The sequence below is a fragment of the Procambarus clarkii genome, chromosome 5 (assembly GCF_040958095.1).
Source record: "Procambarus clarkii isolate CNS0578487 chromosome 5, FALCON_Pclarkii_2.0, whole genome shotgun sequence".
Taxonomy (NCBI): Eukaryota; Metazoa; Arthropoda; class Malacostraca; order Decapoda; family Cambaridae; genus Procambarus; species Procambarus clarkii.
Window position 1 is genome coordinate 21,676,480 of NC_091154.1, and position 23,378 is coordinate 21,699,857.

At 44.8% G+C, this 23,378-nt stretch overlaps 1 protein-coding gene across 2 annotated transcripts in view; it reads right to left on the reverse strand.

Annotated features, from left to right (window-relative positions):
- LOC123763897 (huntingtin-interacting protein 1) overlaps positions 1-18,563 on the reverse strand; it is a 95,871-nt gene extending 77,308 nt beyond the window's left edge. Inside the window, exons 1-2 of one of the 2 annotated variants that reach the window (XM_069339941.1) lie at positions 17,677-18,563; positions 6,343-6,606 (exon numbers count right to left, since the gene is read on the reverse strand). In XM_069339941.1, the coding sequence (XP_069196042.1) occupies positions 6,343-6,606; positions 17,677-17,763 (351 nt within the window). In that variant the 5' untranslated portion in view covers positions 17,764-18,563. The remainder of the gene's footprint in view (positions 1-6,342; positions 6,607-17,676) is intronic. The other variant, XM_045751204.2, reaches the window with a different exon arrangement.
- Positions 18,564-23,378: the final 4,815 nt, after the last annotated feature.

A 23,378-nucleotide genomic window follows, 5' to 3' on the forward strand; every position in this document is an offset into this window, starting at 1 on the left:
CTTCAGCACAGCTTGGGTAGCACACAGCTTGGGTAGCACACAGCATTGGTTAGCACACAGCATCGTTTAGCACACAGCATTGGTTAGCACACAGCATCGGTTAGCATACAGCATCGGGTATGGCGCTCACAGCTTCTCTTCCTCCTCCAGGCAGCATGCTTCTCCCTTGTGTTTGAAACTGAACAAATACCTGCGTTCACAGTTCATCCTCGTCGCCAATGTGGTGTTTGTGTGTTACTGAGGAAGTCTTGGTTGTAGGGTTGATGTAAAGTCATGACTTGGTTACTGACTTTAATACTTAATATGATTACATGACTAGTAGCCACCAAGCTTGGCGGGCGTCCTGTACGCTCTATTGTTTACCTTCTCTCTCTGGCGTCTCAGCCGCCGCACATAGAAAACGGATGGTACCATTTTCTGTGAACATGACACCTGGAAGGGTGGCAGACAGTTAGCATGGGACTATACTTGTGTATCCACCCTGGCAACCACATACATCAACCTCTCTGCCGGCACAGCAGGAGCCGCGGCGACACGCAGAGAAAGAGACAAGTCAGCCAAGTACAGACAATTAGATCATCGGTACAATTTCGTTCCAATAGGGTCTGAGACCCTAGGCCCATGGGGAGAGAGTGCAAGAAGGTTTCTTAAGGATCTTGGTTCCAAGCTCATTGACACCACAAGAGACCCTAGAGCAGCAAGTTAGATGGTGTTGAGATTGCGAAGTCGGACTGCGAAAGGGATCTGGGAGTTATGATTAGTAAGAATTTAAAACAAAAGGATCAATGCATGAATGTTCGTAATAAGGCAAATAGGACACTGGGATTTATTAATCGCAGCGTTAGTAACAAGACACCTGGTGTGGTTCTTAAGCTATATCTTGCTCTGGTTAGGCCCCATTTAGATTATGCAGTTCAGCTTTGGTCACCGTATTATAGAATGGATATAAATTCACTTGAACGTGTCCAGCGTAGGATGACTAAGTTAATTCCCCAAATTAGAGATCTTTCATATGAAGAAAGATTAACAAAGCTTAAGTTGCATTCACTGGAAAGGCGAAGAGTTAGGGGTGACATGATAGAGGTTTACAAGTGGATGAATGGACATAACAAAGGGGATATTAATAGGGTATTAAAAGTATCAACACAAGACAGAACACGAAACAATGGGTATAAATTGGATAAGTTTAGATTCAGGAAAGACTTGGGTAAATACTGGTTCGGTAACAGGGTTGTTGATTTGTGGAACCAATTGCCGCATAACAAATAGAGTCAGGTGCTGTCACAGTGAGAGGTTGTGTTAGCTGGAGCTCTGGAGTAACATTATTATTGCAATAATGGAAGGATTAGTGAAGGATTTGGTGAGTCTGGTTGGAGCTCTGAGAGCAGAGATGGATTCCCTGCGGGAGGAGGTACGACGGCTGAGACTTCGGGAGGAAACGAAGGAGGAGACCAGTGTTGACCGGACCTCATCGTGGAGAGTCGTGAAGGACCAGGGTCTTAAGAAGACCTTGACAAGGCCGCCTACAGACGCCCTAAGGACAGCAAATTCATTTGCCGTGTTGGAGGACGAGTGCTGTGGTGCGCCTGCAGTTCACTCGGAATGAAAATCGGCGAGGAGCGGCGGAGCGCAGGCCCCTCAGGCTGCTCAGAAAGTTAAGGAGGTACCGAAGCGAATTTTGGTTGTGGGAGATTCCCAGGTGAGGTATTTAGACAGAACGTTTTGTGACAGAGATAGGGGGAACAGATTAAGGGTTTCCTATTCGGGAGCTGGAATTGGTGATATTGTTGGAAACATGAATGATATTATGACGGGAAATGGGAACAAACCCATTATTTGTATTAGTGCAGGGGGTAATGATGTTGGGCGAGTTAGGAGTGAGGAACTAATACAGAGATTCAGGACAGTCATTGAATTAGTTAGGAGCAAGGGAGGAATCCCGATCATATGTGGCATTCTTCCAAGAAAGGGAGTGGGAAATGAATGGATGTCGAGGGCACTTGGTGTCAATTGCCGGCTGGAAAGATATTGCAAATCAAATGCAATATCTTTCATAGACAACTGGGAACACTTCTATGGAAGAAATGAAATGTATGCTCGTGATGGGGTGCATCTATCGAGGGCTGGGGTTGTTGCTGTTGCGAACTCGTTGGAACCAGTGGTTAGAGGTGTTTGTTTGGGTTCAAACTGTTAGTAGATAGTGGTATGGGAATTGATTTGGAGGAAGGAGGTAATAAAAGTATGTGTTCCTGGGAGAAAAGAATTGGCAAAATGATCAGGGAAAGAAAAGGGCCTCAAAATAACAATTCACTTAGGATATATTACACTAACAGTAGAAGTCTAAGAAATATAATTAATGAATTAAATGCTCTTGTCTGCACAGAAAAAATAGATATTATTGCACTTACCGAAACGTGGATGAATGTAGAAAATAGAGAACTATTAGCTGAATATCAAATAAATGGATTTAAACTATTTCACACAGATAGATATATTAGACGAGGAGGGGGAGTAGCCATATATGTTAAGGACAATTTGAAATGTAGTCTCAAAGAGGGAATCAAAACTGAGCCACACTCAGAAACTATTTGGATAGAATTAAACGAAAAAGCAAATAATATTATAATAGGAGTTACATATAGGCCACCAAATTTAGACAGAATGGAAGCAAAGCATCTATGGGATGAAATATCTAGAGCATCTAGATCTAACAGTATTTATGTCATGGGTGACTTTAATTTTAGTGGAATAAACTGGGTGAACAAAACAGGGAATAGTGAAGCAGAAGATTTTCTAGAATTAATTGACGATTGCTTTCTTACGCAACACATTAAGGAACCAACGCAGGAAAATAATATTTTAGATTTAGTGTTAACTAACAGGGAAACACAAATTAATGACATCGAAATAGGGAGTGAGCTAGGGAACAGTGATCACAAAGTAATCAGATTCAGCATAGAATGGAATAGACCTGTAGGAGAAAATTCTGTTAAAGTGCCAGATTTTCGAAAAGCTGATTTTAATAGCCTAAGAAATTTTTTGGGTCAAATAGATAAGAAAGTCTTGGGTATGGGGTGTGGGCCAGTCTTGGAGCGAGACATGAACCCAGCGATAGGTGACGTAAAAGGGGATTTCGATGTGGATTTAATATATAACTTATTTAAGAATATTCTAAACAAAGCACAGGAACGTAGTATACCATACAAAATGAATAGATCGAATACTGATGACCTAAAGTGGATAACAAATAATTTAAAAATAAAATAAAAAAAATAAAATGTTTATTTAGGTAAGGTACATACATACAATAAATTTTTACAAAGAATGGTTGACTTATAGGTAGAGCTAGTACATACAATGCCTAAAGCCACTATTACGCAAAGCGTTTCGGGCATAAAAGAGCCCTAAAGAACCTTATAGGTAAAAAGAGAGCTTGGTACAAAAGGATTAAGAATGGGGAAGTCAGTTTAGAACAGGAATTCATACAACTGGTTAGAAATGTTAAAAAAGAGATTAGGAAAGCAAAAAGAAACTATGAAGTTCGCATAGCAGAGCAAGCAAAGTCAAATCCTAAAGGTTTTTTTTCAGTTATATCGAACTAAGACTAGGGAAAGGATAGGTCCATTAAAATCTGAGACAGGTCATGTCCTTTCATGTCCTTTTGTACACTGGACACTGGGATTTGGGTAAATACTGGTTCAGTAACAGGTTTGTTGATTTGTGGAACCAATTGCCGCGTAACGTGGTGGAGGTGGGGTCCCTCGATTGTTTCAAGCGCGGGTTGGACAAGTATATGAGTGGGATTGGGTGGTTATAGATAGGAGCTGCCTCGTATGGGCCAATAGGCCTTCTGCAGTTACCTTTGTTCTTATGTTCTTATGTAACATGGTGGAGGTGGGGTCCCTCGATTGTTTCAAGCGCGGGTTGGACAAGTATATGAGTGGGATTGGGTGGTTATAAATAGGAGCTGCCTCACATGGGCCAATAAGCCTTCTGCAGTTGCCTTTCTTCTTATGTTCTTATGTTTCCTTCGGAATAGCCATGCCCTAACCCAACTTAATATAGCACCCCCAATACCATGAGCCGCTATCTTTTTAATCTGTCTTTCATGCGGCACTGTATCAAAAGCTTTGCTAAAGTCAAGGTACACAACATCACAATTCTTACCACTATCAACTGCCTCAACTATGCTGGAATAAAATGATAGCAAATTTGTAAACATGAACGGCCATTTCTAAAACCATGTTGCGACTCATTTATTAATTTATGTTTTTCAAGATGAAGACGAATTATATTTGCGATTATCGATTCAAGTAACTTTCTCACAATAGACGTTAGGCTAATTGGCTGATAGTTTGACGCAAGTGATCTATCTCCTTTCTTAAAAATGGGTACCACATTAGCAACCTTCCATGACTCTGGCACTCTACCTAACTCTATTGATTTATTAAATATGGTAGACAGTGGGTCGCAAAGCTCTTCTTTGCATTCCTTAAGCACCCTGGCAAACACTTCATCCGGCCCTGGGGATTTGTTTGGTTTTAGTTTTGCTATTTGTTTAATTACATCCTCCCTGGTAACTGCTAAACTAGTCAACCTGTCCTCATCCCCACCCACATAGACTTGTTCGGCTGAAGGCATATTGTTAAGTCCTTTAGTATTATTGTTAAGTCCACCTTTAGTAAATTCAGATATAAAATATTTGTTAAAAATACTACTCATCTCCTCGTCATTATCCGTTATTTGACCTGTCTTAGTTTTTAATGGACCTATCCTTTCCCTAGTCTTTGTTCGATATAACTGAAAAAACTTTAGGATTTGTCTTTGCTTGCCCTGCTATGCGAACTTCATAGTTTCTTTTTGCTTTCCTTATCTCTTTTTTAACATTTCTAACCAGTTGTACGAATTCCTGTTCTAAACTGACTTCCCTATTCCTAACCCTTTTGTACCACTCTCTCTTTTTACCTATAAGGTTTTTCAGATCCTTTGTTATCCACTTTGTGTCATTAGTATTCGATCTATTCAATTTGTATGGCATACTACGTTCCTGGGCTTTGTTTAGAATATTTTTAAATAAGTTATATTTTGAATCCACATCGAAATCCCTTTTACGTCACCTATCGCTGGGTTCATGTCTCGCTCCAAGACCGGCCCATCCCCCATACCCAAGACTTTCTAATCTATTTCACCCAAAAAAAATTCTTGGGCTATTGAAATCAGTTTTTCGAAAATCTGGCACTTTAACAGAATTTTCTCTTACAGATCTATTCCATTCTATGCTAAATCTGATTTCTTTGTGATCACTGTTGCCAAGCTCACTCGACCCTATTTCGATGTCATTAATTTGTGTTTCCTGTTTGTTAACACTAAATCTAAAATATTATTTTCCCACGTTGGTTCCTTAATGTGTTGGCTAAGAAAGCAATCGTCAATTAATTCTATAAAATCTTCTGCTTCATCATTCCCTGTTCTGTTAGACCAATTTATTCCACTAAAATTAGTCACACATGACACAAATGCTGCTAAACCTAGATGCTCTAGATATTGCATTCCATGGGGGCTTTGCTTCCATCCTGTTTACGTTTGGTGGCCTATATATAACTCCTGTTATAAGAATTTTTGCTCTTCCGTTTAATTCTATCCAAATATTTTCTGTGTGTGGCTCAGTTTTGATTCCCTCTTTGAGACTTCATTCCAAATTTTCCCTAACATATATGGCTACTCCCCCTCCTCGTCTAATATATCTATCTGTGAAATAGTTTAAATCCATTTATATAAATAGCCCGTGCTACTTGTTACAGCCCCACTCCTGTGCCAGGTAAGTCCACTAGGGGCTCACCATAGCCCGGGCTACTTGTTACAGCCCCACTCCTGTGCCAGGTAAGTCCACTAGGGGCTCACCATAGCCCGGGCTACGTGTTACAGCCCCACTCCTGTGCCAGGTAAGTCCACTAGGGGCTCACCATAGCCCGGGCTACGTGTTACAGCCCCACTCCTGTGCCAGGTAAGTCCACTAGGGGCTCACCATAGCCCGGGCTACGTGTTACAGCCCCACTCCTGTGCCAGGTAAGTCCACTAGGGGCTCACCATAGCCCGGGCTACGTGTTACAGCCCCACTCCTGTGCCAGGTAAGTCCACTACGGGCTCACCATAGCCCGGGCTACGTGTTACAGCCCCACTCCTGTGCTAAGTAAGTCCACTACGGGCTCACCATAGCTCGTGTCAGTTTTTCCAGTTTGGTTTTGTTTCAAATGTTTTAGTCAGGCGGACTTTGTGGTACACTAAATAGCTTGGCAGTTATGAGGTTATCAGGACGGTATGACAGAGGACATTAATACTTACGAAGTGTTGACCAATGTTTGTGACCATGTTAAGGTGAGGGAAGGAGTCGTGTAGCACCCTGGGGTGACCATCGCGACACAGGCGGTGGAGACAATAGCAGAACTTCCAGGCGGTGACGTCGGTGGAGATGGGAGGGCAGACGGCCGCACTTCGCCAGAACAATGCGGCGCTTCCGTCACTGTGCGTGCCCAGCACCAGCGTCCGGATGTGCTTCGTCTTGATGGCAACGTCTTCCTTATTGAGCACCTTCCGGAAACTGGCCTCCTGTTGAAGGGTAATCGTGCCATTAATGGACGTTCGCTCTCGACTCGCGATCAAGACTCCCAAGGGCGGGACAGAAGTGGTTGGGCATGTTTCGTTTCATCTGATGCTGTTTTGGTTCACACTGCACTAAATGGAGACCCCGGGAGCTAGGCAGCTGTTGTGGGGTGTTGCAGCATGAGTGAGGGGTCAGTATTAAGGCCTTCAGGGAGACCACAATACAATCCTTAAGTATCAGTATTCCCAGTCTCCCTGTCCCCAACTAAACGAATTAATAACTATTAAAATAGAATATGTTTTAACAAGTGTACAGACAGGAACAGGAAGTCTATTGATAGGGGCGAGAAGTCTACTGTTATTGACGGGAAGTATTTCCTGCTAGGTAAGCAGACACATCAGAGGTCAGGAAATGTTGCCCAAACGTCCCGGCCTGAATGGGACTTGAACCTGAAATTAAAAGTGCACCGTAAAGCTTTGCCTCCCACGGCAGGCAACTGAGAACGTTACCCTTTAACGCAGTCCGTCCTCCAAACATAGCGGTCCGTCCTCCAAACATAGCGGTCCGTCCTCCAAACATAGCAGCCCGTCCTCCAAACAAAGCAGTCCGTCCTCCAAACATAGCAGTCCGTCCTCCAAACATAGCAGCCCGTCCTCCAAACAAAGCAGTCCGTCCTCCAAACATAGCAGTCCGTCCTCCAAACATAGCAGTCCGTCCTCCAAACATAGCAGCCCGTCCTCCAAACAAAGCAGTCCGTCCTCCAAACATAGCAGTCCGTCCTCCAAACAAAGCAGCCCGTCCTCCAAACATAGCAGTCCGTCCTCCAAACAAAGCAGTCCGTCCTCCAAACATAGCAGTCCGTCCTCCAAACATAGCAGCCCGTCCTCCAAACATAGCAGCCCGTCCTCCAAACAAAGCAGTCCGTCCTCCAAACATAGCAGCCCGTCCTCCAAACAAAGCAGTCCGTCCTCCAAACATAGCAGCCCGTCCTCCAAACAAAGCAGCCCGTCCTCCAAACAAAGCAGTCCGTCCTCCAAACATAGCAGCCCGTCCTCCAAACATAGCAGCCCGTCCTCCAAACATAGCAGCCCGTCCTCCAAACAAAGCAGCCCGTCCTCCAAACAAAGCAGCCCGTCCTCCAAACAAAGCAGTCCGTCCTCCAAACATAGCAGCCCGTCCTCCAAACATAGCAGCCCGTCCTCCAAACAAAGCAGTCCGTCCTCCAAACATAGCAGTCCGTCCTCCAAACATAGCAGCCCGTCCTCCAAACAAAGCAGTCCGTCCTCCAAACATAGCAGCCCGTCCTCCAAACAAAGCAGCCCGTCCTCCAAACAAAGCAGTCCGTCCTCCAAACATAGCAGCCCGTCCTCCAAACATAGCAGCCCGTCCTCCAAACAAAGCAGCCCGTCCTCCAAACAAAGCAGCCCGTCCTCCAAACATAGCAGCCCGTCCTCCAAACAAAGACCCAGAAGTGATTCCATGCACCCGCCAAACCCCCTGTTTGTCAATGAAAAACGGTCACCTAACCTAACCTATGTCCATATATGCACAATATACTAATATATATTATAATATTAATTTATATTTGAGAAAATTTTCGTTTTGAATGAACAGCATGTCAAAATTTGTGAATGTGACTGTGGGGTCGACCGCTGGATGTAATGGACCTGAGTCGAGGACGGGTTGACTGTGGGGTCGACCGCTGGATGTAATGGACCTGAGTCGAGGACGGGTTGACTGTGGGGGCGACCGCTGGATGTAATGGACCTGAGTCGAGGACGGGTTGACTGTGGGGTCGACCGCTGGATGTAATGGACCTGAGTCGAGGACGGGTTGACTGTGGGGTCGACTGCTGGATGTAATGGACCTGAGTCGAGAACGGGTTGACTGAATGAAATAACAGATGGGAGAATACATGTAAGTCCTAGACAGAGTTCCTTCATCCCTCTATTAGTGAGGACACTCTATTAGTGAGGACCCTCTATTAGTGAGGACCCTCTATTGGTGAGAACCCTCTTCTTGATGAGGACCCTCTATTGGTGAGGACTCTCTATTGGTGAGGACCCTCTTCTTGGTGAGGACCCTCTTCTTGGTGAGGACCCTCTATTGGTGAGGACCCTCTATTGGTGAGGACCCTCTATTGGTGAGGACCCTCTATTGGTGAGGACCCTCTATTGGTGAGGACCCTCTTCTTGGTGAGGACCCTCTATTGGTGAGAACCCTCTTCTTGATGAGGACCCTCTATTGGTGAGGACTCTCTATTGGTGAGAACCCTCTTCTTGGTGAGGACCCTCTATTGGTGAGGACCCTCTTCTTGGTGAGGACCCTCTATTGGTGAGGACCCTCTTCTTGGTGAGGGCCCTCTATTGGTGAGGACCCTCTTCTTGGTGAGGACCCTCTATTGGTGAGGACCCTCTTCTTCGTGAGGACCCTCTATTGGTGAGAACCCTCTTCTTGGTGAGGACCCTCTATTGGTGAGGACCCTCTTCTTGGTGAGTACCCTCTATTGGTGAGGACCCTCTTCTTGGTGAGGACCCTCTATTGGTGAGGACCCTCTTCTTGGTGAGGACCCTCTATTGGTGAGGACCCTCTTCTTGGTGAGGACCCTCTATTGGTGAGGACCCTCTTCTTGGTGAGGACCCTCTATTGGTGAGGACCCTCTTCTTGGTGAGGACCCTCTATTGGTGAGGACTCTCTATTGGTAAGAACCCTCTATTGGTGAGGACCCTCTATTGGTGAGGACCCTCTTCTTGGTGAGGACCCTCTATTGGTGAGGACCCTCTTCTTGGTGAGGACCCTCTATTGGTGAGAACCCTCTTCTTGGTGAGGACCCTCTATTGGTGAGAACCCTCTTCTTGGTGAGGACCCTCTATTGGTGAGGACCCTCTATTGGTGAGAACCCTCTATTGGTGAGGACACTCTATTAGTGAGGACCCTCTATTGGTGAGGACCCTCTTCTTGGTGAGGACCCTCTATTGGTGAGGACCCTCTATTGGTGAGGACCCTCTTCTTGGTGAGGACCCTCTATTGGTGAGGACTCTCTATTGGTGAGGACCCTCTTCTTGGTGAGGACCCTCTATTGGTGAGGACTCTCTATTGGTGAGGACCCTCTTCTTGGTGAGGACCCTCTATTGGTGAGGACCCTCTATTGGTGAGAACCCTCTTCTTGGTGAGGACCCTCTATTGGTGAGAACCCTCTTCTTGGTGAGGACCCTCTATTGGTGAGAACCCTCCTCTTGGTGAGGACCCTCTATTGGTGAGGACTCTCTATTGGTGAGGACCCTCTTCTTGGTGAGGACCCTCTATTGGTGAGGACCCTCTTCTTGGTGAGGACCCTCTATTGGTGAGGACCCTCTTCTTGGTGAGGACCCTCTATTGGTGAGGACCCTCTATTGGTGAGGACCCTCTATTGGTGAGAACCCTCTATTGGTGAGGACCCTCTATTGGTGAGGACCCTCTATTGGTGAGGACCCTCTTCTTGGTGAGGACCCTCTATTGGTGAGGACCCTCTATTGGTGAGGACCCTCTATTAGTGAGGACCTTCTATTGGTGAGGACCCGCTATTGGTGAGGACACTCTATTAGTGAGGACCCTCTATTGGTGAGGACCCTCTATTGGTGAGGACCCTCTATTGGTGAGGACCCTCTATTGGTGAGAACCCTCTATTGGTGAGGGCCCTCTATTGGTGAGAACCCTTTATTGGTGAGGACACTCTATTAGTGAGGACCCTCTATTGGTGAGGACCCTCTTCTTGGTGAGGACCCTCTATTGGTGAGGACCCTCTATTGGTGAGGACCCTCTATTGGTGAGGACCCTCTATTGGTGAGAACCCTCTATTGGTGAGGACACTCTATTAGTGAGGACCCTCTATTGGTGAGGACCCTCTATTGGTGAGGACCCTCTATTGGTAAGGACCCTCTATTGGTGAGGACCCTTTATTAGTGAGGACCCCTCTATTAGTGAGGACCCCTCTATTAGTGAGGACCCCTCTATTAGTGAGGACCCCTCTATTAGTGAGGACCCTCTATTTGTAGGGACCCTCTATTGGTGAGGACCCCTCTATTAGTGAGGACCCTCTATTTGTAGGGACCCTCTATTGGTGAGGACCCTCCATTAGTGAGGACCCTCTATTGGTGAGGACCCTCTATTAGTGAGGACCCTCTATTAGTGAGGACCCTTTATTAGTGAGGACCCCTCTATTAGTGAGGACCCCTCTATTAGTGAGGACCCTCTATTTGTAGGGACCCTCTATTGGTGAGGACCCTCTATTAGTGAGGACCCTCTATTAGTGAGGACCCTCTATTAGTGAGGACCCCTCTATTAGTGAGGACCCCTCTATTAGTGAGTACCCCTCTATTAGTGAGGACCCTCTATTAGTGAGGACCCTCTATTAGTGAGGACCCTCTATTAGTGAGGACCCTCTATTAGTGAGGACCCTCTATTGGTGAGGACCCTCTATTAGTGAGGACCCTCTATTAGTGAGGACTCTCTATTAGTGAGGACCCTCTATTAGTGAGGACCTTCTATTGGTGAGAACCCTCTATTGGTGAGGACACTCTATTAGTGAGGACCCTCTATTGGTGAGGACACTCTATTAGTGAGGACCCTCTATTGGTGAGGACCCTCTATTGGTGAGGACCCTCTATTGGTGAGGACCCTCTATTGGTGAGGACCCTCTATTGATGAGGACCCTCTATTAGTGAGGACCCTCTATTGGTGAGGACCCTCTATTAGTGGGGATCCTCTATTGGTGAGGACCCTCTATTGGCGAGGACCCTCTATTAGTGAGGACCCTCTATTGGTGAGGGCACTCTATTGGTGAGGACACTCTATTAGTGAGGACCCTCTATTGGTGAGGGCCCTCTATTAGTGAGGACCCTCTATTAGTGAGGACCCCTCTATTAGTGAGGACCCTCTATTGGTGAGGACCCTCTATTGATGAGGACCCTCTATTGGTGAGGACCCTCTATTAGTGAGGACCCTCTATTGGTGAGGACCCTCTATTGGTGAGGACCCTCTATTAGTGAGGACCCTCTATTGATGAGGACCCTCTATTGGTGAGGACCTCTAATAGTGAGGACTCCTCTATTGGTTAGGACCCTCTATTAGTGAGGACACTATTGGTGAGGACCCTCTATTGATGAGGACCCTCTATTGGTGAGGACCCTCTATTGGTGAGGACCCTCTATTGGTGAGGACCCTCTATTGGTGAGGACCCTCTATTAGTGAGGACCCTCTATTAGTGAGGACCCCTCTATTAGTGAGGACCCTCTATTAGTGAGGACCCTCTATTAGTGAGGACCCTCTATTAGTGAGGATCCTCTATTAGTGAGGACCCCTCTATTAGTGAGGACCCTCTATTAGTGAGGACCCCTCTATTAGTGAGGATCCTCTATTAGTGAGGATCCTCTATTATTTAACCTTAAACCACAAGGATATTGCAGTTCCGTTCAGTTCTTACACTTGCCCGTCACATTACAGTCAGCAGGGAGCAGCCGTTCCTCCTAAGGTTCCCCAACGTCAAGAAACTGTCGTACTAAAGTGCCCTTATCCTAACCTTCCAGAGGACCCACAACCGAAAACGGGACAGTACGTCAGTTTTGCCAGCCGCTTACATTTTCTGGTACGACGATCTTTGGCCTCAGGCGGGAGTATACGTCAAACTACGGCGGAGTATTAGAGGTGGTGGGGAGCACAAGGCCTTGTTAATATTCTGAAGCACTCTGTAGCTGTGAGGGATCACTCAACCATACTCTTTTTCCTGGGAACACTTTCCTAGCTGCTCCTAGCATGATAGACACGCTTCTACACTCTCCTAGCTGCTCCTAGCATGATAGTCACCGTGTACACTCTCCTAGCTGCTCCTAGCATGATAGTCACCGTGTACACTCTCCTAGCTGCTCCTAGCATGATAGACACGCTTGTTCACTCTCCTAGCTGCTCCTAGCATGATAGACACGCTTGTTCACTCTCCTAGCATGATAGACACGCTTGTTCACTATCCTAGCTGCTCTTAGCATGATAGTCACCGTGTAGACTCTCCTAGCTGCTCCTAGCATGATAGTCACGCTTCTACACTCTCCTAGCTGCTCCTAGCATGATAGTCACCGTGTACACTCTCCTAGCTGCTCCTAGCATGATAGTGTCTCAGTATAATCAGGACAACACCCACTCAGTAATCCCACTTGGTTAATTATCTCTGATTATTGACTGGTGACTCTGAGCGTCTTCTGATAACTTGTCGCTCACATGGAGATTATATATCGCTATGTGGATAAAGAATACCATAAGAATATTAATGATAAGAATACCACCTTCCTCTGATCAAACGAATAATCAAAGATGCATGACTTTTATACAATTCGCTAGGCTCTTAATCTCTAATCAAAATTTTCTATATTTTTCGCTCGCAGACATTAAACACTAGGATGTAATGTTGAGTATTCTCTTGAATAAACATATAGGTCACTGGTATCTCATTTACAGAAAGTAAACATTTAAATGTAACCATCACTGGTATCTCATTTACAGAAAGTAAACATTTAAATGTAACCATCACTGGTATCTCATTTACAGAAAGTAAACATTTAAATGTAACCATCACTGGTATCTCATTTACAGAAAGTAAACATTTAAATGTAACCATCACTGGTATCTCATTTACAGAAAGTAAACATTTAAATTTAACAATCACTGGTATCTCATTTACAGAAAGTAAACATTTAAATTTAACACTGTGGCAACGAATCAACATATGATATCTTAATGTAATTCACTCACATGAAAAGCAGCATTTTCTCAGTAACTTTCTCGTTATCAATGTAACATAAAATTAATGTAATGATACTGATCAAATCTATAAATAGTCACTTTCCGCCCACATGTGACCCCACATTCTCTCGCTATCCGTCAACATGAATTCATGAAACCTGTTGTCAATGGGTTTATTGTGTATGGATACTGATTACACTCCCCATGCCGCAAATGCCAAGACTTTAAACTTGAGTTTAAAGTTCATCTGGAGATATCTTCAGTATTATGGGCTATTCATGCCCGTGCCACTTTTTTGTTATTTATTTATTTATTTATTTATTTATTTAATTATTTATTTACTTATTTATTTATTCATTTATTTATTTATTTATTTATTTATTTATTTATTTATTTATTTATTTATTTATTTATTTATTTATTTATTTATTTATATACAAGAAGGTACATTGGGTTTGTGAGAATACATAGCATAGTACAGTAATTATAATCTTGTAAAGCCACTAGTACGCGCAGCGTTTCGGGCAGGTCCTTAATCTAACAGATAATTTTAAGTAGGTAAATTCTATCAGAATTAATAAAATGATAACAAATACATTGCAAAAAAAAATGAGATGAGAGAGAATAGTAAGTATATTAAAGCACATTGGTATATTAAAGCTCTGATTGATTATATTGACAGCTTGATTGGTAATTTAAACAAGATTAATAGACACCATACAGCAGATTGACAGCACATATAAGACAGCAATGATCACAATGGTAAAGTTGTTTAGATTGGGTACATAATGATTGGAAGATTGTGTAGCAATAGATACAGTGCAAATTTAAAGCAACAAGGTAGAAAACCATGAAGATGAAATTAGGTACTTTTTAGTTTTGTTTTTGAATGACGCAAAAGTTGGACAGCTTTTCAACTCACTAGGGAGTGAGTTCCATAAACTGGGTCCTTTTATTTGCATAGAGTGTTTACACAGATTAAGTTTAACTCTGGGGATATCAAAGAGATATTTATTTCTGGTGTGGTGATAATGGGTCCTATTACATCTGTACAGGGAGAGTTTCAGACAAGGATTTGCATTTAAGAACAGGGTTTTGTAAATGTAGTTGACACAAGAGAATTTGTGGAGTGAGATTATGTTTAGCATGTTTAGGGAGTTAAACAAGGGGGCTGAGTGTTGTCTGAAAGCAGAATTTGTTATTATTCTGATAGCAGATTTTTGCTGGGTGATGATGGGCTTGAGGTGGTTGGTCGTGGTGGAACCCCATGCACAGATACCATAATTAAGATAGGGGGTAGATTAGTGCATTGTCTCAAATAATTCATATTATTAGAAGTTGTAATATGAAGTTGAATCAAATTATTAGATATAGTAATTCAAATTCAAATGTTTATTTAGGTAATAGTACATACATAGATGAAGAGTTGCAAACATAATGTTGGATTTATAGATAGAGCTAGTACATACAATACCTAAAGCCACTAATACGCATCGCATTTCGCCTTCTCCTTTTTAATGAGCTTCACATTGCACAAAGTGCAAGGCTCCATGAAACAACATATGATTACTACACACACCCAGATCATCACCAGAGATAATCTGACCATCAACTCTGAAACAATCAACAGATACAATGACAATAAAAGAGTAGACACAGCGAAGCTCTACATAACAAACACTCTCCGCCAACTACTAAAAGCCACCTTACGCTGAGGTACATTTCTGCCAGCTTCAAGACCAAAGAACACTGCATAAACCTTCACAAGAGAGAAGGAATTGACAGGAAACGGCAGAAGGCCTATTGACAGGAAACTGCAGAAGGCCTATTGACAGGAAACTGCAGAAGCCCTATTGACAGGAAACTGCAGAAGGCCTATTGACAGGAAACTGCAGAAGCCCTATTGACAGGAAACTGCAGAAGGCCTATTGACAGGAAACGGCAGAAGGCCTACTGACAGGAAACTGTGGAAGGCCTATTGACAGGAAACTGCAGAAGCCCTATTGACAGGAAACTGCAGAAGGCCTATTGACAGGAAACTGCAGAAGCCCTATTGACAGGAAACTGCAGAAGGCCTATTGACAGGAAACGGCAGAAGGCCTACTGACAGGAAACTGTGGAAGGCCTATTGACAGGAAACTGCGGAAGCCCTATTGACAGGAAACTGCAGAAGGCCTATTGACAGGAAACTGCAGAAGGCCTATTGACAGGAAACTGCGGAAGGCCTATTGACAGGAAACTGCGGAAGGCCTATTGACAGGAAACTGCAGAAGGCCTATTGACAGGAAACTGCGGAAGGCCTATTGACAGGAAACTGCGGAAGCCCTATTGACAGGAAACTGCGGAAGGCCAATTGACAGGAAACTGCGGAAGGCCTATTGACAGGAAACTGCGGAAGGCCTATTGACAGGAAACTGCGGAAGGCCTATTGACAGGAAACTGCGGAAGGCCTATTGCCCATATTTTGCCTCATCCCATTGGTAATATATTTAGTGGTTCAAGCTAACTTGTACACTGACTGGTCAGTACGTGGGTGTAGGTGTCTGGCTGGTCTGTATGTGGGTGTAGGTGTCTGACTGGTCTGTACGTGGGTGTTGGTGTCTGGCTGGTCTGTACGTGGGTGTAGGTGTCTGGCTGGTCTGTACGTGGGTGTTGGTGTCTGGGGGTCTGTACGTGGGTGTTGGTGTCTGGCTGGTCTGTACGTGGGTGTTGGTGTCTGGCTGGTCTGTACGTGGGTGTTGGTGTCTGGGGGTCTGTACGTGGGTGTTGGTGTCTGGCTGGTCTGTACGTGGGTGTAGGTGTCTGGCTGGTCTGTACGTGGGTGTAGGTGTCTGGCTGGTCTGTACGTGGGTGTAGGTGTCTGGCTGGTCTGTACGTGGGTGTAGGTGTCTGGCTGGTCTGTACGTGGGTGTTGGTGTCTGGCTGGTCTGTACGTGGGTGTAGGTGTCTGGCTGGTCTGTACGTGGGTGTTGGTGTCTGGGGGTCTGTACGTGGGTGTTGGTGTCTGGCTGGTCTGTACGTGGGTGTTGGTGTCTGGCTGGTCTGTACGTGGGTGTTGGTGTCTGGGGGTCTGTACGTGGGTGTTGGTGTCTGGCTGGTCTGTACGTGGGTGTAGGTGTCTGACTGGTCTGTACGTGGGTGTAGGTGTCTGGCTGGTCTGTACGTGGGTGTAGGTGTCTGGCTGGTCTGTACGTGGGTGTTGGTGTCTGGCTGGTCTGTACGTGGGTGTTGGTGTCTGGGGGTCTGTACGTGGGTGTTGGTGTCTGGCTGGTCTGTACGTGGGTGTTGGTGTCTGGCTGGTCTGTACGTGGGTGTAGGTGTCTGGCTGGTCTGTACGTGGGTGTAGGTGTCTGGGGGTCTGTACGTGGGTGTTGGTGTCTGGAGGTCTGTACGTGGGTGTAGGTGTCTGGCTGGTCTGTACGTGGGTATGTATACATCCTGGGTGTGTATAAGGTAGTGGAGATTACATATACACCGTCGAGGCCACCATCTCTAGTGGCCTTGACGGGGGACAGGAAGCCCTGAGGGCCACCATATCTAGTGACCCCGACGGGGGACAGGAAGCCCTGAGGGCCACCATCTCTAGTGGCCCCGACGGGGGACAGGAAGCCCTGAGGGCCACCATCTCTAGTGGCCCCGACGGGTGACAGGAAGCCCTGAGGGCCACCATCTCTAGTGGCCCCGACGGGTGACAGGAAGCCCTGAGGGCCACCATCTCTAGTGGCCCCGACGGGTGACAGGAAGCCCTGAGGGCCACCATCTCTAGTGGCTCCGACGGGTGACAGGAAGCCCTGAGGGCCACCATCTCTAGTGGCCCCGACGGGTGACAGGAAGCCCTGAGGGCCACCATCTCTAGTGGCTCCGACGGGGGACAGAACTACCAACCACAGCAACAGCCGTCTGAGCTGGCGACAACTCTGGTTTCCAATACAGGAGCTTTAAGAATCCACAACAGCAGAAATACAGGAGCCTTAAGAACCAGTCTCCCTGGTGTAGTGGTAAGACACTCGCCTGGCGTTCCACGAGCGCTTTGTCATGGGTTCGTTTCCTGGCCGGGGAGGATTTACTGGGCACAAATCCTTAACTGCAGCCTCTGTTTAACTCAACAGTAAAATGAGTACTTGATTGTAAAAACGAATCTTCGTGGCGGGGATCGTATTCCAGGGACCTGCCCGAAACGCTACGCGTACTAGTGGCTGTACAAGAATGTAACAACTCTTGTATATATCTAAAAAAAAAAAAAAAAAAAAAAAAGCAGAAATACAGGAGCTTTAAGAACCCAAAACAGCAGAAATAACAACAACCTGTGATCTCTCAAAGATCTTGCGGTCGTGGAGGGCGGAGTTGCGTCTGGACCCCAACCCTGGCGGGATCCTCCTGGTCGAGGTCATCCTCCAGGCCCGTGTTGTCACCTGAGCAATGCCTTCACTACTGACAGCTCTGCCAGCCTTCACTACTGACAGCTCTGCCAGCCTTCACTACTGACAGCTCTGCCAGCCTTCACTACTGACAGCTCTTCCTGCCTTCACTACTGACAGCTCTTCCTGCCTTCACTACTGACAACTCTTCCTGCCTTCACTACTGACAACTCTTCCTGCCTTCACTACTGACAACTCTGCCAGGTTTCACTACTGACAACTCTGCCAGGTTTCACTACTGACAACTCTACCATCCTTCACTACTGACAACTCTGCCAGGTTTCACTACTGACAACTCTGCCAGGTTTCACTACTGACAACTCTACCAGCCTTCACTACTGACAACTCTGCCAGGTTTCACTACTGACAGCTCTGCCAGGTTTCACTACTGACAGCTCTTCCTGCCTTCACTACTGACAGCTCTTCCTGCCTTCACTACTGACAACTCTGCCAGGTTTCACTACTGACAACTCTGCCACGTTTCACTACTGACAACTCTACCAGCCTTCACTACTGACAGCTCTGTCAGGCTTCACTACTGACAACTCTGCCTGCCTTCACTACTGACAGCTCTGCCAGGCTTCACTACTGACAACTCTACCAGCCTTCTCTACTGACAGCTCTGTCAGGCTTCACTACTGACAACTCTGCCTGCCTTCACTACTGACAGCTCTGCCAGGCTTCACTACTGACAACTCTACCAGCCTTCACTACTGACAGCTCTGCCAGGCTTCACTACTGACAACTCTGCCAGCATTCACTATTGACAACTCTGCCAGCCTTCCATCTTATCGCACCACACTGATTACAGATAACACAATCAGGAGATGAGACCAATGCGCATCAATCATTTTTTTTTTCAGGGATATTCCTGCGCGGGCCCTAAGCCTCTGGCTGGCCCACTAAGTGTTGCTTGTTTCTTTTTTACTTGGGCGGAGTATGAGTATTTATGACTCGTATGGTCGCTTCAGTAAGATTTTGTCATATGTGTTTAACAACTTCTTCTGCTCTGTTGAATCTAAGTTGAAATCTTAATGTGTTTGTACCTGTGCACTGTGTTAGATAATGTTCCAGTGGTCTGTCGGGCATTTCTCCACAGTGCTGACATTTCCTCTCATCTTCCGGAACCTGCAAGCCTATTTCTCTGCACATGGGTATCCAAGCCTGATGCGATGTAAGTGTACTTCTATTGCTCTACTGCTCCCTTTCATCAAACTAAGTGGTTCGTAGTTGGTTGAAATCTTGTACCAACCCGCAGATCCTGATGTTGCAACTGCTGTGTTGTGGTCACTCTGCATCATTTGCATTGCTCTGTTTCTAATTACTTTCTTAATCTGTGATAGAGTCTGTGGTATGTAAATGTCTACATTTCTTCTCTTAGTTGCAAGTTTTGCAGCTTCATTTGCAATGTCATTTCCTATTATTCCCACATGACTTGGCACCCAGTTGATAAGTACCCGTCGGCCTTGTCGTTTGAATGTTTGCATTAATGATATGACATTTGTGATCAGATGTATGTTATCACATATGTGTTCTTGTTGCAAGGTTTCAATGGCGGTTCTCGAATCTGTATGTATGATAACATGTTGTCGGTGTTCAGCAAAAGCATGTTCCAAAGCCTTTTGAATGGCTAGCATCTCTGTAAAGTCGAACACCCATTTGAGAGTTTCCAACTATTTACAGAGTTTCCTACTTTAACTGCAGCTCCGGTTTCTTGTCCCTGATGGTTTACTGATCCATCTGTGAAGTAAGTGAAGCTGTCAGATGCCAAGTTTGCTTCTATGTGCATCTTTGCAATGTTACGCAGCTAATGAGGATTTGTCTTGTTCGTTTTCACTTCCAGAACCATAATCTTAAAGTCTGCTGGCGGAGATTTCCAAGGGGCTTGCATAACAAAGTCTGCATGTATTTCGTCGACACCCCTCTCAGTGACTGTGTTTGTTATATCGAATTTATTGATGGTGTTTATCGCACAATGGGTCCACCTGTTGCTATTGGAGGCTCTTCTGTCCAGAGTTAGTGCTCCAGTGATTATATCTTTAAGTGAACTGATTCTAGGTCTAGTCAATATCTTGGTCAGCATGCACGCAGCAATCCCTTTTACCCTTATTTCAATCGACGTTAGCTTTGTTTCTAGTCTTAGGTTCAGGATTTTAGTCCATCTGGGAGCTCCTGTTATGATTCGCAATGCATCGTTTTGAATAACCTCAACGTTTGCCCACTGACCAGGAGAAAGAGTGAGTAAGGCAGGCGCTGCATAATCAACTAGGGAACGAACGGCGTGTATGTAAAACATTCTTAACACTTTGTGTCCCGCTCCTAGACGGGGCCCTGTGATTGCTCTCATTATATTTAGTCGTGATTTTGCTGTCTCCTTTAGATATTGAAATTGCTTGTTAAATGTCATTTTAGAATTTATTCACACTCCGAGATATTGATATTGTGTAACACACTGAAGGTTAATGTCTTGAATGCGTAGGTGCTTGCCTGGAGTGTTGCCGCCTAGTCTCATTGCCTTAGACTTCTGTGCAGATATTTTTAGCCCTGTTACGACCCTGGGTTCCTAGTTGGAAACCAGAGGTCAAATTGAGTTCCAAATAATCTTGCGAGAAAGATAGTTAGTTATCCTTATTGTTTATACTTAGAGCGTTTCATACCTTTGTTCACGTCTTCCTTGCCAAACGTAAGATGAATCTGCTTCTCATAAAACATTCAGACTCTGAGCTGGTTGATTATTAAATATAATATTGAACTAGTTATCAGCTATTCTTAGCATTATTAAAGTAACTAGTAATGAACGTCTGAGTAAACTTGTGATGATTGTTGCTGTACGATCAGCTGAGTATCCGTCCCGGCAGCATATTTAAATGAGCTCGAGCAGCTATGCTCTCCCTTCTCTTTGGCTGGCATCTGTGGCATTCTGACTTCCCCTGTGGGACTCTGTCTTCCTCCCACTCCTCTCTCCTCTCCCTGTAATCTCTGTTCTACAAGTTAAGTAACCATTAATATACTGTGCTACTAGCTAGGCGTGTGTTTTGTTTAGATTCAGATTCAGATTCAGATTCAGATGTTTATTCAGGTAAGGTATATACATACAAGTGATGTTACATTAATGGATTGATATATAGATAGAGCTAGTACATACAATGCCTAAAGCCACTATTACGCAATGCGTTTCGGGCAATATTAAATAGATAAGATTAAAATAGAGGTATTTTAAGCCAGTGTTTTGGCATCACTAAGTGTACTCCATTGTTACTAGAGTACCACGTGGGTCATAGCTACCCAGGCTGCTTTAAGCCTTACAATTAAGTGCTGTTTCTCTAAGTAGACTTTACCCTGGTTTTGTAATTGTATCCCTTGCATCCTGCCTAAGTGGATTAAGGTGTTTAACGTAAGGTAGAGTGGTAAAGTAAATAATGTATTATTGTATATGGGGGGGGTTTTTAGAGGGTTTAATAAATTAGCACTAAGAAAGGCGTATCTCTTCTTCCTGTTGAGAGTGGAATAGGGGATTACCTTAGACTAGACAGTTTTTCTAGCCAAGCAATTGTTCATCTTCTGGGAACATTCTTTCAGTGGGTGCCGGGGCCTCCCTATTGTCACTATTTTAGGAACTCCTTTGGATTTTAATATTGGCCCTCACAGTATAATCACACTACCTTCGTAACAAGTGGTTGGCCTGTCCGGGAGTAGAAATATTTATACATAAATTGTAAAAATTTAGATTTTTGAGTGACGAAACTAAAATTCGTGCTTTCCGCAGAACGGTTGTTTGGTAGTCTAGGGTCCAGTTCAACTAACTAAGGATACATCTTGCACTGACTGCACACCCAGCTGGATCTCTTCATGATTGAGATAAGTGTGGCCTTGTGACAGGGGCCGTGCAAATTTTTGTATTTTTTTCCAATTTTTTATTTTATTTTTACTTTTGGCTAGGAGCTAGAGTAATTAGTGGTGGCGGCTAAATTGCAGGAACTGGCGAATGACCCTTCAGTGGTAGAGATTAAGAAACTCAACAAATCTAACTTAGTATTGTTAGGCAATGAATTTGGTCTCGAGTTAAATGACACTGATAAAAAGTGGACTTTGGTGAATGAAATTTTACAGCATTGCATACACCAGGGCCTATTGCCCAGTGATACAACTTTATGCCAGCCTAGCCTAGCTAAAAGTGCAGCTCGTAGGGACAGAGAAGTAGAACTGGAATTAGCGAAAATAAGACTGGAGGAGCAAAGGCTCAAAACCCAGGAGGCTAGAATTAGAGCAGATACCACCTTACCTTGAGGTTACCTTGAGGTGCTTCCGGGGCTTAGCGTCCCCGCGGCCCGGTCGTCGACCAGGCCTCCTGGTTGCCGGACTGATCAACCAGGCTGTTGGACTCGGCTGCTCGCAGCCTGACGTATGAGTCACAGCCTGGTTGATGAGGTATCCTTTGGAGGTGCTTATCCAGTTTTCTCTTGAACACTGTGAGGGGATTGCCAGTTATGCCCCTTATGTGTAGCGGAAGCGAGTTGAACAGTCTCGGACCTCTGATGTTGATAGAGTTCTCTCTCAGAGTACCTGTTGCACCTCTGCTTTTCAACGGTGGTATTCTGCACATCCTGCCATATCTTCTGGTCTCATGTGATGTTATTTCTGTGTGCAGGTTTGGGACCAGCCTCTCTAATATTTTCCACGTGTAAATTATTATGCACCTCTCTCGCCTGCGCTCAAGGGAGTACAGTTTTAGGCTCTTTAGTTGGTCCCAATAGTTTAAATGTTTTACTGAGTGGATTCTAGCGGTAAAGGATCTCTGCACGCTCTCCAGGTCAGCAATTTCTCCAGCTTTGAAAGGTGCTGTCATTGTGCAGCAGTACTCCACTCTAGGGAGCACAAGCGTTTTGAAAAGTATCATCATGGGTATAGCATCTCTAGTGTGAAAAGTTCTTGTTCTCCAACCTGTCATTTTTCTTGCAGTTGTGACGGCTACTTTATTGTGTTCTTTATTTATTTATTTATTTATTTATTTATTTATATATATATACAAGAAGGTACATTGGGTTTGTGAGAATACATTGGATAGTACAGTATTTACATTCTTGTAAAGCCACTAGTACGCACAGCGTTTCGGGCAGGTCCTTAATCTAGCAGATAATTTTAAGTAGGTAATTTCAATCAGAATTGATAAATGATAAAGATACATTACAAGAGAAAAATGAGATAAGAGAGATAAGTAGGTACCTTTAAAGGTAAGGTCTTCCGACATGAGTACACCCAGATCCTTTACATTGCCTTTTCATTCTATGTTATGACTTGCCTGAGTTTTGTACGTGGTTTCCGTTTTTATATTTTCATTTTTTCCATAGCGCATGAGCAGGAACTTATCTTCGTTAAACACCATATTTTTTCTGTAGCCATAGAAAGACCTGATCTACATCTGACTGGAGGTTCGCCGTGTCCTCTACGTTGCCTACTCTCATGAAGATCCTAGTGTCATCTGCAAAGGATGATACAGTGCTATAGGTTGTGTTCTTGTCTATGTCCGATATGAGGATGAGAAAAAGTACTGGTGCAAGCACAGTTCCCTGGGGAACTGAGCTCTTCAC